Genomic DNA, 15,134 nt, shown 5'->3' with positions numbered 1-15,134 from the left:
TCAGTCCTGAGAAAACCACCTCACTGCACCACGGTCCAACTGAACTACTGACAACCAGCAGAACATTACATGGTGATCAAATCAACACCACTGATGCATCAGAACAATAATTCGTAGCTTCCCATGGGGGTTAATTCTCTACCTATTTTTAAACGGAACTTTGCTGCTTGAACATTACTGCCACGAGAACAATGGCTCAGTTCTCTTATTAGTTCAGTTGATTTATTTCCAGAGGTAATGGTGGCGTCCGAAGGCCTCATACAGAATAACAGCATTAATCTGTAGCACTTTGAGTGGAGTGACATCAAACAGTAAAACTAACTGTTGCACTCAAACTTATGAAATCAGCATCACAAAGTGTTGCAGATGACTAAAAAACTGCTCATTCTGCAGACGCATTAACATTTACTTTCACTTCATACATTCGCAGAGATTGTACACAACTACAGTGTGTGCCACCATATGTTTTAAGTGTTCTCGTAGTTTCTATAATGTGTAAAGAAGTGACTTAGTTGTATGTAATTCCAATAATAATTCTAAGCCCCGGTATGTCATTAACAGTCCACAGATGAAGGTAATCGATTGATGCCTGTAACAGAAAACTATGGCAGGTCAAGCCTTTGAAGGGTTCACAGACCCTCACTAAACATCAGGTCTCAGTTCTATTAAGGCGGAAATTCTGCTTTCTGTGATTCTGTTGAGAAGATAAGACTGAAAAGAAAAAGTATGTAAACTGACTGAAGGACTGGTGGCTTGTCATCTTGAAAATGAAGAAATCACGTTGAAATGCTGATTTTATAACCAGCCACTTGTGACAGAACAGTGCTTGGATCACACAGTATGTGCTAATTAAAACATGGAGAGGATGCAGAGGGACACAAGGCGTGTTAATCAATTTCGGTGCTTTGTATTCATGCTTGGGAAATGGCTTTAGAACAGGACACTGCCTGGCAGCTGAAACATGAGTGATCTCAGCATAGAAATGCTGGTTATGGTTGTCTAAAAAAAAAAAAAAAAATTGTACAAGCAAAGGAAATCTGTAGTTTACAATGAGGAGCATTGTGTTGATCAGTCGGGAACATGCAGCTGTTGATGCTCACACAAACAGAGACAAGCCTGAGTTTTACCTGACTGCTTCTTGCTTCTTGTACATGTGGAAAGTGGTGGTCTGCTTTTTCCAGTACACCTTCCCCCCAAAAAAAACAAAAAACAGAACCCAAACAATGATCAATCACGGCCCAGTCAGAATAACATTCACTTTTCAGATTTAAGTATCAGACATGTGTACATGCTCATGAGAAGATAAAGAATAAGCAAGTCTCTGGACCCCCATTTTCACATGACATAACAAATAAGAATTGTAATTGAAAGATAAAAATCAAACATGTCTTTTCATTTAAAAAAAAAAAAAAAGAAAAGAAAAAAAAGTCACTGATTTTAGTGCTGTTCTCATCCCAAGCCAAACTAAAATGTTTCACGTGTTCTTATGTCAGATGGTGGGGGTGTGTGTGAGAGAGAGAGAGAGAGAGAGAGAGAGAGAGAGAGAGAGAGAGAGAGAGAGAGAGAGAGAGAGAGAGAGATGAGAGGAGAGAGAGAGAAGAGAGAGAGAGAGAGAGAGAGAGAGAGAGAGAGAGAGAGAGAGAGAGAGAGAGAGAGAGAGAGAGAGAGAGAGAGAGAGGAGAGAGAGAGAGAGGAGAGAGAGAGGAGAGAGAGAGAGAGAGAGAGAGAGAGAGAGAGAGAGAGAGAGAGAGAGAGAGAGAGAGAGAGAGAGAGAGAGAGGGGGGGTGACCTACAGTGGAGTCTTTTTCCATGCTTTTCAGCATCGAGTCATCCAGTTCCAATTTATTAATTTCTTCCGAGAGGACTTTTTCAACCTGTCCGAGCATTTGAGACCTGCGCAGAAGAGCGGGAAATACAAAATGAAATGCAAACAAAAATAGTGTGTTGTGGAAAATATTTTTTTATTAAAGTGGAGCCCCATGAAATACACAAGCACATGTTTTCAACACACAACGTCTTCTTTACTGACCTGTGTTTGATAACCTGTGTACTGACGGACGACACGTGGTGTTGGACCGTCTTCAGGGACTGCTTGTTGAAGGCCTCGACCATCCTGTAGCGGTTCTGGACAATATGTTTGTTTAACACATTTTAAATCTAGTGATATATGTTCACGATGCTGAGCTGTGTTTTAGGTGTAAATCACTTCAGAAATGGGAAACCGATATAATGGGAGCATAATCTATTGTGTCATTGATTTAAATGTGTGCTTCTGTATGTGTGTCCAACCTGGAACTTCGTTTTTATTTCAGTGCTGAACTGCTGATACAGGTTAGTTGGGTCCACCGCAGTTTCTGGCAACTCCGGATCTTCATCCATGTCCAGATCTTCATCCACACCTTCATCCTCCAAGTGACTCATGTAAGACAAGCCCCCCCTTCCTCAGCTTCTCCCAGGCAGATGCCTCAGTGACTGAGGGGAACAGCAAAATGACATGGTCCAGAAACAGAAAACAGTTTATATACTGATAATTAAAAGTGACAAAATACTATAATTTGTAAATAATTTGCATTTGAGATAGCTTTCTTTTTTTTTTTTTTTTTATGAAAATGAAAGTTACTGAGATCTCTTCCTTCCTAAATGACTTCAGGGTTAATCTGATGTCTCATATAAACAAGGGACAATGGTACCTGACTTGTTGGTGTTTTCATAATCTTCAGATATTCCTTTTTTGAAAGTTTTATCCTTTCTCCAGTTTTTATTGTTAGTCTTTTCCTCTGAGGCACATTGCGTTCTCCAGCTCTGAAACTTATCATGGGTTTTGGTTGCTGAAACAAATAAATACATTGATTTTTCATTTTAAAAAGAAGAAGACATTTACCATTTGTTTTAGTCTCTTCCTGCATTGGAGAACTTCTGGATTTGAATTTACAATGACAAAGTAACAAACACGTTTCAGTGGTCGCCTTCATAATACCGTGTGTGATTACTGCTTGTGTTGTTCCGGTGACTATGTACATTATGTTATTTCCTCAGTGCATTTGGACATGTTGGACACACACTGAATCAACAACTGGATTTTTAAGTAAAAGTAAAACAACTTACAGGACTTGAACAACTTCCTTGGCTTCATCCGAGGAGATCGTTGACCCCGCAACTTGCTTTTCTTTTTCTCTTGTTTGTCATCGTCCTCTGAATCACTGAATGAGAAATGGCGCTTGCAAACGGGACCTGTGAGCACAATCACAACTTATTCAGAGTGTAATCCTCAATAAAATACTGAGATATAATTATAATAATTATAAAGCATAATTGTTTGAATAAAGTCTCATCACTAATTAAAACCTGATTCAGCGTGTGTGAGTTTAGGAGAGAAGCAACAAAAACCTCCAGGAACAAAAAACAATTATGACAGAAACGTTTTTTTTTACCTGAGACGTGACACTTAGAGCCTGTCTTGGAAAGAGGTGTTTTCTGTAACGATGGGTGGAAGTGAGTTAATTGTTGATATGAACACTTCATTCAGTTGTACTAAAGCAATAAAAAAAAAAAAAAGAGCAGTGAAGAACTCCCACCTCTGTTGCTGCAATGGGGCTGTCTTTATCTTCGTCAGTGAGTACTGACGATTTACTGGACAACTGGCTCGGTGAAAGCATTGACGCTGTGGACACTTTGCTCACGCCGTAGTACTGGTGATAGTTAATGGTTTCTTCAGGAAATGGAGACTGGGGAGGAGAAGGCACAGCCGACTTGTCCAGCTCATTGACAGTAGAGGTCAACAAGGGTTGAGTGGGCAGAGACAAGGGAGACTGCGACACTGAAGAGAGTTGTTTCTTAGCTTTACTCTTCTGAAAGACAAATAGAATATAATGAATGAAATGTGTTGTGGGCATCTAATCAGCATGTGAATGATGAAGACATTCGTCACATTGCAGCACAGTTGAAGTGCTATAATCTCTCTTGTCGAAAATTTAATAAGCCGGAAAAATCTCACTGAAGAAAGGGATCGTCAACTTTTTTTTAGCAACGTTTCTCAGTTCAGTTAATGTGTGAATTTCAAACGGCACAGCTCAGGCCACAGACCTATTTCCGTAAATTCCAGGCTGGAGGTAAGAAGGCCTTTGGTCATTTAATAATTCACACAACCACCCATGTCGCTCCAGAGATTCTCACATGACCGTCAGATGACGCGTATGACTTCCACAGGGATTAAAGGTATGTGGATAGCTCCAAGCTGCTAAATACCATGAAGCTGCTCATCAGGACAGATGAGGCCATAGAAATATGATCACCTGCTTTGTAACCGCATGTACAAATGTTGGAACATTTGGAAAAAGTGCTTCAAAGTTGGAATTACATTTTTTAATCGATTAACTCCAAAATCATACTGGACTAAAAACCTATCAGAACAACACTACATGTCGACTGTACAATCACAGAAATTAACGTGTTTCTGAATAGCATATTAAGATATCAAAGATCATCTACTCTTAAGAAAAGCTAACAAAAGGATAATGATTAAACTGAGCCACTGAGGGCAAACGCTTGTGTCAAAGAACTCAAATGTTTACAAATATTCGCACACGGTAGACCAGGGAAGGACGCTCATATGCCAGAGTGAAATATCTCCATGTTATTTTAACAGTCAACACAGAATCTATGAGGGTGACAGTGACAGAAAATAGAATGGTGTGTACCTCTCGTGCAGTGGGTTCATTTAGGGGACCGGGTCCACGAGTTTGACCCCTCGGTGAAGCCAGAGAGGGAACAAACTGGTCTGAATTGGTTTTGGATGAACTTTTTCCTGCTCTGTAGAAAGACGACGGTGAGACCTTCTCTTTACTGCTGACTGTGGACCCACGCTTAGGGGGCGGCAGGACCAGCAGGGGGGAGTCCTGGCAGGGTGAGCCAGGGGAGGCAGGGAGCGGGGATCCCTGCGGGCTGAGGAGAGGGGAGCAGGTCGAACCCAAGGTTGGGGCCGACCTCTCGGCAGCTGTGAAGGTCCAAAATAAGCACAGATGTTCAAACAGCTGGCTTGAAAGTTGAACAGAGTGTAAAAGGTCAATATGGAGTTGCTTTTCTACATATCAACTTACACTTAAGAGGTTGGAGAGTCAGAGGGCGCGCTATGTAACACTTGAAGTATTTGGACTCAAAGTACACTTCTGCACATATACAGATGGTTTGGCCGAGATACATGAGATTAGTTACTGGCCGAAGAAATGCCTCAGCTAATATTAGTATCATATTGTGGTTTCCAAATGTTCAACATCAATGAGTCATTGATAAGAAACTATTTTTGGCAGCATATGTCTATCGTGTGTAACACTGCAAGTTCTATATGTGGCCCCCATTATGGAATTAACCAACCAATGAAATTTTAAAGAGGCATTAGCTCATGTCAGAGGTTTCAAATGACTGTTATCTAATTCGGATCCTGGTGAGTAGCTTTCCACTGAATCTTACCTCTCAGTTTCTCGATGAGAGGAGGGGACGGGCAGAGAGTGGTCTGACGTGGCACCCAGGAAGTCTTGGCTGTGTTCTCCCGTTCTTGGCGAGCAGTGGCTCTTTTCTTTTTCAACTTTGAAGTTTCTTGAAAAACATTCTGAGGCCTTTGCTGCCAGGAGGAAGAAAAAAAAAAGAAAAATGTTGCTATTGACACGCGTCGGTATGTAAATGAAAATACTTATTTTTCAGTGAGAATAAGGATTCTATGAAGCAATGTTACATTTTTGTTTTCCCCGTCTAAACTGGAATTAGGAATATTTCATTAAATCTATGTGAGTAAATATAACAGGAAGCATGCAGACATATTTCCTTTAACAAATAAAATATTCACACCAAGCTAAGACGTGAATGTCAATTGCTCAATAGGTGACCAGCCAGATTTATTAAACTAAACAATTGAAGATGAATATTCCCTGACTGACTCCCACCTTCAGGTCACATGTCTTTTTCAGCTCCGTTTGGTTGTGGCTTTCTGGTTTTCTGGGACTCTCAGTGAATCGCTCTGAAAATGTGTGTTTATTCTTATTCATCTCTGGAACTTCAATGCAGGTTTCCTTCTTCTTTCTGTGATCCTGGCCTACCAAAGATTTCTGTTGGCAAAGGCATCAACAATAATATGAAATGACAGGGGAAAAAAATGACTTGATGGCCAACAAATGGCTCATTGTGTTGAGCAGCCATGGTTTAACCAAAATCTAACTAGTCTTCATTAAATTCCTTTAAGTGATGATATCTAAAACAGTAATACACGCTTTTATTACGTCCCGGCTGGATTACTGTAACGCACTTTATGCTGGAGTCAGCCGGGCCTCCCTCGCTCATCTCCAGTTAGTCCAGAACGCGGCACCTCGCCTTCTAACTGGAGCACGCAAGAGGGAGCACATAACACCCATTCTGGCTTCCCTCCACTGGCTACCTGTGCATTTTAGAATTCATTTTAAGATTCTTTTATTTGTTTTTAAATCTCTGAATGGTCTTGGCCCGCCCTACCTCTTTGAGCTGCTCCACCTCCAGTCAGCTGATCAGCTGCTTCAGAAGCGTACAAACGAAAGCTCAGAGGAGATAGGGCCTTTTTCTGCTGCAGCCCCTCTGTTGTACAATGAGCGACCAACTGCCTGTCAGACAATCCCCCTCACTGTCCACTTTTAAAACTAATCTTAAGGCTCATTTTTATTCCTTGGCTTTTGACCATGTCTGAGACACTGTGCCTGGTTTTATTGTTGTCTATCGTATTGTTTGTTTTAATGTATTTGACCATTTTTACTCTTCTATTGTAAAAATGTCTTGTATGTGAAGCACTTTTGTTTTAAAGTGCTCTATAAATAAAGGTGACTTGATTTGACTAAAAGACTGTCTGATGGTAACAAATATTTATATTTGCAGAAAATGTTAAGGTTAAACACAACCTTTAACAACAAGGTGTCTTAGAATGTAACCATGAGTTGCATGACAAAAACCTTAAAATAACTCAGTCGCAGTTATCTGCTCTGCTGCTTGATCATTGTGACTATGACCACGCAAGCAATTTTGCAAATTACTGAAGTGAAATATACTCAGAAAAGGTACTGGTACTTTGTGGTCTAATCAAGACATTTTTTTTAAGCAGATGCATACTAAGAACACTGATTACATAACTTTCTCCAGAAGGTTTTTATATAAGACGACAATATTATGCATGTATGAAAAGAGAAGAAAAGTAATTTGCCTTAGGATGAGCGGGAGGTGTCTCAGTGTGTGACATGCTGTCATCAGTATCTGGCTCTTTGTAGCTTTTGGTGGACGCGGCTGTTGCTCTCATCGGCCTCCTGCCAGCTGCACGTGGTCTCTGGGGTGATGCTGTTGCTGGCTTCTTCTTTGCTTGAGCCTGTGAATTATTCAACAATACTTTTGTTGTAGAGAACAGTGACACACTGTGGCTGACAAGACTAGTGCACCATTGGTTTGCAGGAACGTTGGGAAAAAATATGATCACCTTACCTTTCTGGCTTTGTTATTGCCCAATGGAGCCTTTGGGGAGGGTGGGAGTAAATCTGAGGATTCAACTGCATGTATAAAATGTACCAACAGCATTATATGACTGTGTGACCATCTGGAGAGATCTGATCAGTAGTTAGGAATGTGTCACTCACATGAAGTTCGAAGTGGCACAGCTTTAGTTTTGACGGGAGCCACTCTGGAGTATTGAGTAACTTTGGGTTTGGGCTTTCTGTTTGACTCCCTCAGCCAGCTCACCTCTGTCACAGCATTGTCTGAGTCTGTGTCACTGAATAAATGCCTTTTCACGTGCCATTTGCTCTGCAACACGAACACAGCAGAAGACGCACGTCTGTTAATTTGCTTCTAATGATACAAACATTTAGATGCATGGATCACATTCTCCTTTAAACGCGTACTTTTTCCAGTTGTTGTCCTTTCTTGGCTTTGTTGAGGGACAAAGATGAGTTGTGGATGCCACTGTCCAAGAACATAGATGTGAAGTTAGTTTCGTAATATGGTTAGAATAAAAAATCCACAGTCCACCTGACCTACCTGTGTAATGTGGCAGAGCTGTCAGTGACACTCTTCTGTCCTCCCTTCGGCGCAAAAAGACACAATGAAACAATAAAAGCACTCAGGTATGACATAGCTGCGTGTATGTCTAAAATGAGTAAGATTTACCATGAAATGCAATGGAGCGTCAATGCTGAATGCGAACACATCTTTCCTGTGTCAAAAAAAACAAAACAAAAAACACAAAAAGTGAATACTTAAAAGGCTGTCGAAGCCAATTATTGATCTTTGAAATTTTCAGCTGAGGTTACCTCTGCTCGATAGACTTTGTTACAGTCTTTCTGTGGCTCACAGCTTCAGATCTCTCTCTCTAGATCAAACACAGATCAGTGAGACAAGCATGAAAAACACAAGCAGCCTTTAATCCCATGTAAGGTATACCAAAACAAGAACTACTCTTTACTTACTTTACTAACTGATAGCCAGCTCGTGTTGAAGAAAGGTCTGTTAAAGAAATTAAAATCAACCAAATGTAATCTTATAATAAGAACAATAAGATTCATAAATTCAATGCAAGAGAAAAATTAACTGGTGTGTGTGTATGTATACCTGTTGGTAAGAGGATGATTGGAAGGCTGAGGAATACTTGATGAACATTCTTTTGTTGCTTGTGTTTTCTTCTTATAATGGCTGGAGATGAGATTCACCATGCTGCCATTGACCTCTGTGTCTCTCTGAGTAAAAGTAGCAGAAGGAAAAAAATTACTTTAAACAGAAAGAAACATGAAGACATACATAAGGTTTACACACTGTATACCTGCATGTTATTTGAAGTGGCTGGATTGTTATGACTGTTGTTCTTGGATGATGTTTTCTTCTGCCGGGTTTTTTTCATGTTGGTTTTCACCACTGAAGCTTCCACTTCCAGTGTCGACTGCCTTTTTGTGTCAGTACGGCTTTCTTTTCCCCAGACCTGCGGCTCTTCAGGGGAAGAGAGTGAGGATATCCGCTGATCTCCTGCGCGGCTGTTTTTGGGGGTTGCTTTGAGATTACACATTTTTTTCTGGGGTAAGGCAGGTTCCTGAGGTGGAGGATCTTTGTTCTCCTGGTCAAGTAAACTTTGCAGACGCTGTGTAACCTCATTGTGAAGTTTCTTCTGCCAGATTGGGGTCGAAATGGACCATTTCTGGTTTAAGGTTGGAGGGTGCTCCAGCTTTTCTCCCAAACTAGAACGAGACTCTGAATTCACAAAAAAGAATATGCAATATTCTTTTTTAAAAATCTTTATGCTCTGAAACTGAAAATTTGTGAAAAGATGTGATGCCTTTATTGATTACCAGGTTTTGGAAGTACGCTGATCTTCTGTATGGGCATCATTAGCATTTCGGAAATGGACAATTTGTTCCTGCAATTTGAACATGAAATCATATTAAGACACAAAGACAATTGTTTATCCGCACACGCATCATTACAAATTGGAGCATCGGCTACTCTGATTGGAAGCAATTTGCAGTTGAGAATAAAAGTGCTTCATAGTCCCTTACGTGTTCTTCCCCATTTTGGGTTGACTGTCCGGTACAAAATTACACTCTGTAAGAAAAAAAAGATCACTTGGGTACGCAAGTCCATAAAGAATAACAATGCAGTACTCATAAAATCTAAATTGATAGCGATACACTCAGAAACTTACCTTCTCTTTGTCCACTTATGATCACGGAGACTGCTTCTGAAACTGATGAGTTCTGATTCAATGGTAGAGAAGAATACATTTTAGACAAATGAACATAAATGTACACAGAGTAATGCAGAAGCACCCATTTGAAAACTAACAGAAGGGGATAATACAGGGCGAGGCACAGCGATGCCAACCATCAATTAAGTAGGATGTAAAAACCTGCTACAACTTGTGCCATGCGCCCATGTGCATCACAGCCGGAATGACGGCCTGGTTACACACTTTTACATTCTGAGATAGTGGAGTCGAAATGTCTTTACATGAGGTAGAAAGACACAAAGGAACACACAGGCTTTGAGAGGCTGCTTCATTTGGAAATAGCATCTCCAGAAAAAGGAGCTTTCTGCATTTTTTCTTGATCTGGAGTTTTCTAAAAAAAATTCTGTATCTTTAGAAAACAATCAAGAAAGATAGTTTTATTTACAAAGTGGCTATACCGTTTTGTGTTTGTTGGACTTCATCTTGAAGGTTGTTTCGGAGGTTGTGCTCGCAATTGAAGAGTCACACTGAGGACGATAAACAACATACCAAAAAGAGCAAATCACAACTTGCTCATCGTGTTCTTTGTAATATTCTTGGTGCAGGGTGTTCTATATAGCGTCATACCTGCGGTTTCAGTCCTGAGGTTACACTGCAAGGAGTTACAGTGTGACTGAGGGTTTTTGCAGAGGAGGGAACCTTCGTCACAGATGACATTTCTTTACCTTTAGAAAACGGAAAACACTCAAACAGGTGATGATAATTCAAGAGGCGACACATCAAATGAAAATGCTTTAAGTCATAATTGAGTACTTTAATAACAACTGGTGCGACTTTAAGGTTTTTCAGGTATACTGGAAAATATGTAATGGAGTATTGAGAATTTCTTTTATGTCGCCTACTTGATGACTTAAGAGCGAAGGCTCCTCCACCATGCACGATTCCTCCTCCGCTACAAGTAATAGTGTGCGTGGACTCTGAAATCCTCTTTTTGGCTGGAGTTTTCATCTGATTAGAAAATCAGAATACAGCTCAACTCAATCCCTGTTCATCTGCTTTACACATTGTTAGTAATTGAGCATAAAATATGCACATTTTACCTGAAGACATGGAGGCTGAACAGAACCCTTTAAAACAAAAAAAGAAAAAGCTATTGACTACAAGATCACGTCATCTCATGTCAGTGTGTTATTGTACAATCAGTCAATCATCAACAGTTTAAAATCTGCACAGCCATAAGAGAAACATGAATACATATATGTTAAAGAGATAGATGGTGGGTTAAAGTAAATCACTATCATATAACCTTTCTACCTGCAACGGGTCAGAGTGAGGAGGCAAAAGATTGGCAGCAGTGGTTTTCTCACTCCAGCTGAGAGGCACCTGGCTTTCTGGAACAACCTGAGGGATGAATTTGCATGAGAATAGAAAAAAAAACACAATCACTTTAGACTGAATTGCTTTCATTGTCTTTAGAGTTCTGACAAAAATAAGATTTCTCTCAGAGGGTTCAAAATGATGAAAATTAACTCCAACCTGCACTATATGAGCTTTATGAGGTTCTACAAGGCTGTTATTGTTCAATACACTGGTAACTGGAAGGGTACTTTTATCAGAGCTTCTGGATGAGAGTATTGTGTTTACCTGGGTGTTGTTCACTTCTATTGCACTTTTCACTCTAGACATGGCCTAAGGGAAAGAGACACTTGTTAATGAACTCCAGAAGGAGCGAGGAGCCAAAAGTTGTGATTTCACCGTTTTTTTCCTTGACATGATTTTACTTTCATTAGCAAAGCATGTACTGTGGTGACACAAGAACATTGTAAGTGTTGCAGACTGTAAATACTCTGTTTTTGCTGGGTCCATAGGTGCTGCCAACAGCCTGAAGGATGTCCAAGGAGGAGCTGAAATGGATGCTCAGACTGGATCCTTCCACTGAACCAACAACTACCATCTCGGACATCTTTATCTGCAACACTTTTCTCTTGCACTTCTCTGCAGACAAAGAGCAGTGTCTAGGTAGGAAAACAGATCCCACACATACTAAACACATAATATATTGTTTTTTAATTTGATGCTTTTCCTCAAAAAAATTCTGCCTTCACAGATGACAGGAAATACCACAGTACTTGTGATGTTGTTGATAGACTGAAATTGACAAGGGAAAGAAAAGAAAAAACACAATTAGTCTTTGGTCTTTCATTACCTGTCACAGCGTAGCTGACAACTTCATTCTCGTTGACAGATATTGCTTCCCAGTGGCTCTCCTACGTTTAAATAAACAGATGTTGGTGTCTGCTGTGGTGTGAGGACTGCTCCTTTTGATTTACACATCAAGACACTAATGTTACCTCTGCGTCAGCCAAAGTAAAATAAAAAGAGATGCTGTGGCTGCCAAGGTTGAAGTCAATCCAGAATTCCTCAAGCTTCTCATCTATGGGCATCAGGAGCTTGACAACATAACCACACCTTGTCAACACACCCACAAACAAGCTTGGTAATAAAGTATGCATTGTGACTTTGACATTTACACCCCAACGTGCTCAGAGAGCAGCAGAATTATTATTATTTTTTTCTATCTGTTGGAGACATTCACTTTCATTTTGTGCATAATTGCACGGATGTTATAATACTCACCTCATATTTGTCTAGGTAAACTTCCAAACAGGGGTAAGAGTATACTCTACAGTACAGAAAAGACAATGGGATTTATTCAATGGTAATTATTACACATGCCACATATTACACACCCCCCCCTATCAAGAAAACCAAAATATTTTTTTTATGTTTATATAACGGTCATTTATATCAGAGATCTCAGAGGAAACAAGAATCAATATGTTTTGTTTTAGATTTTGACTTTTCAAAACATTGTTTGATTTGACTTTACAGAGCATATGTTATTTAGCCTTATGCTTATTGATTTTCTCAACCAAATAACATCTGTACCTTCTTCTGTCTCCATTCATCCCATTCACCATGTTCAAAAACTGGCGGCAACCCTGCAATTGGACACATTTACCATTTAATTTGTCATTATCAAACTGCAATAAACACAATGTTTAAGTTGCATGAAAATCCTAATTTTACCGTCTCAAACTCCGAATCACAGATCTTGGTAAATGCACAGGCGATGTGCCCCATGCTGAACCATCTATCGGCCAGCTCTCTCCTCTGAGCTGGAGTGGTCATTCTGAACAGTGACTCAATCAGTGATGACTGAAAGTCATAATCTGAGAAAGAGGGGGGACATTTTTTCGTATTGTACTTCTTTAAATATATTTTTAATCCATCAATAGTTGTGGTTGATACTGTGCAGTTTATTGAAACACACTTACCCCCGCCATCTAAAATATGGCCAGCCAGTTTCATCCTATACAAACGAAATTAAGCATATATTGAGGATTTTGTGAATATTCGTGACATTTGTAATGTTTGTTACTATGAGCAAATAAACATGACCTACATGAGACCTGAGGACTCTTGTGACGTCAGGAGTTTCCTTTCTCTCTTAAGTTCCACGGGCATTTTATCCAAAATGAGGTTAAATTTATGGATTGCCTGAAAACATTAGCAGCAAATGGCCGATGAATGTACAAACATTTTAATCTCTTAGATTAAATGCTACACCAAAACAGGTGTTGACACTATATCCAACCTCTTTTTGGATCAGTATGTAGACTCTGGGATCGACTGCCAACTGACCAATAGGATACAGGAAGGACTCAGTGACCTTGTATGTACCTGCAAATATGCACATTGTTGGACTGCCGTCAAAAGAAAAACACCACCTGTCAATTTGTGTGACCTATTAGATGATGCAATGGCTTAAATAGCAGTTACTGAACACAAAACAAATGCTGACAATGGAATACACCTCAATAAATGTACAAACCCTCTTTGCAGGCCTCATGAATTGTCTGCAACAGATAACATGGAAATAAAACATGTTAGAATATGAGCAACAACAAAAAACATCATGTAAAAGACAAACAAACAAAAAGTTGTTCAATATATTTGGGGCATGTGCAGACAAAACCCAATCACCTTTCAGTGACCAGTAAACTAACCAGGGCCTCTGATCCAGATGTTCTTATATTACAGCTAAGTACATACAGGGTGAGAATGATTGCAATACCATGAACAGAAACAAATAATCAATATATTCTTCTGACAAATTACCAGAAACTAATTGAGGTATGTTAAAATACAAGTGATGTGACTTCATTTGGAATTTGTACAGTATACAGTGAGCTCAAATTCCTGTACAAACTTGTGATTTTGAAGTGTGTATAGCAGGAAGGAGAGTCTTCCTTAACAGATAAATGTGAGAATGACCATCTTCTGGCTGCTGATGCATACTATAGTCCCAGTTTTTGAAAAATAATTACACAAAGAATGTATACGAATAGGCATTGGCTTACCATCAAAGCATTAAGGAAGTCTTCAGAAAGTGCCAACAACTCTGCATCCCAATGTTGGTCAAGCTGGACCCAAAGCTGCTTGCACCTCTCGAACCACTGCACCATGTGTAAAAAAAAAAGCAGATTCAATTAAATACATTTACTCTAACAGCAGTTTTTAAAGCGTCACTGTCAGGATGTATTAGATGTCTACTTATCTTGTCTACCAAGCCTTTGGTTATGAAACCAGGGAGTCCTTGGCCAGTACCACATAACTTCAGGTTTTTCCCACACTTGTAGAGGCTAGCAAAGGCCAAACTGGCTGCTTTGAGATCCCTTTTGTCTAAACTCTAAACAATACAAGTAGAGCTTCATTAAAAGGAAGAAGAAAGATATTTTTGTGGTATAATAGTGAACGCATTCCACTTACCCTGCTGACTAGTTTATCCAACTTGTTGACGAACTGTTGGGAACATTTCATAATAGCGTCCTCATGAAAATCTATTTGTAAGAAGACATGCAGCGGCTGGACATCGCCAGTCTTTAACACTTCATTGATCACGTTCTCCAACTGGACACAGACAGTAGACATTACAGGTTCATTCAATCCATGATATCAATCTGGCAACAACGTTGGAAAGCTAAGTTAAAGGCATCATCACCTGTCTTTTCTCACTGAGTACCATGTTTGTTTCTGTGGGAAAGCCTCCACTGTAAAAATGCAAACATAATGAAATGAAGAGCAACTCAAAGCCAGGCTAATGTGTCTACAAGTTAAATTACTAACAATTAAGTTATTATTTACATTCTACCAAAAACAAGTGTTTCAGATATCCTAACTAACTGATAATCACACGCAAAATAAATCAACCATTTGGAACAAACTGACATTTAACGCGGTTCTGTGATTGTGTCTCTAATTCCTCAATGCTAATGATTTAGCAAACTTAACATCTGCGATAGCTAGCAAATATTAATTAATGGAAAACAGATGAAAATCCTTAAGGAAAACCTTTTAG

At 39.7% G+C, this 15,134-nt stretch overlaps 1 protein-coding gene across 1 annotated transcript in view; it reads right to left on the bottom strand.

Moving 5' to 3' along the window:
* The window catches only part of sycp2 (synaptonemal complex protein 2), a gene marked incomplete at both ends in the record, with an annotated part of 16,902 nt that extends 2,101 nt beyond the window's left edge, over positions 1-14,801 (bottom strand). Inside the window, 41 exon segments of the mRNA XM_080496900.1 lie at positions 1,128-1,186; positions 1,794-1,893; positions 2,030-2,124; positions 2,290-2,441; positions 2,691-2,828; positions 3,106-3,231; positions 3,432-3,474; positions 3,576-3,848; positions 4,698-4,993; positions 5,467-5,617; positions 5,937-6,098; positions 7,214-7,372; positions 7,486-7,550; positions 7,638-7,803; positions 7,902-7,962; positions 8,038-8,081; positions 8,167-8,212; positions 8,608-8,732; positions 8,816-9,237; positions 9,336-9,403; positions 9,543-9,588; positions 9,689-9,740; positions 10,171-10,239; positions 10,340-10,437; positions 10,615-10,720; positions 11,027-11,113; positions 11,357-11,401; positions 11,559-11,707; positions 11,919-11,979; positions 12,064-12,162; positions 12,350-12,395; positions 12,662-12,714; positions 12,803-12,945; positions 13,051-13,085; positions 13,179-13,273; positions 13,371-13,456; positions 13,608-13,632; positions 14,137-14,232; positions 14,343-14,465; positions 14,546-14,686; positions 14,778-14,801. Coding sequence (XP_080353026.1) covers positions 1,128-1,186; positions 1,794-1,893; positions 2,030-2,124; positions 2,290-2,441; positions 2,691-2,828; positions 3,106-3,231; positions 3,432-3,474; positions 3,576-3,848; positions 4,698-4,993; positions 5,467-5,617; positions 5,937-6,098; positions 7,214-7,372; positions 7,486-7,550; positions 7,638-7,803; positions 7,902-7,962; positions 8,038-8,081; positions 8,167-8,212; positions 8,608-8,732; positions 8,816-9,237; positions 9,336-9,403; positions 9,543-9,588; positions 9,689-9,740; positions 10,171-10,239; positions 10,340-10,437; positions 10,615-10,720; positions 11,027-11,113; positions 11,357-11,401; positions 11,559-11,707; positions 11,919-11,979; positions 12,064-12,162; positions 12,350-12,395; positions 12,662-12,714; positions 12,803-12,945; positions 13,051-13,085; positions 13,179-13,273; positions 13,371-13,456; positions 13,608-13,632; positions 14,137-14,232; positions 14,343-14,465; positions 14,546-14,686; positions 14,778-14,801 — 4,430 coding nt within the window.
* Between the last annotated feature and the right edge of the window lie 333 nt (positions 14,802-15,134).

Source organism: Blennius ocellaris, assembly GCF_963422515.1.
Source record: "Blennius ocellaris genome assembly, chromosome: 5".
Classification (NCBI taxonomy): Eukaryota; Metazoa; Chordata; class Actinopteri; order Blenniiformes; family Blenniidae; genus Blennius; species Blennius ocellaris.
This window is presented reverse-complemented; position numbering and strand designations above follow the sequence as displayed.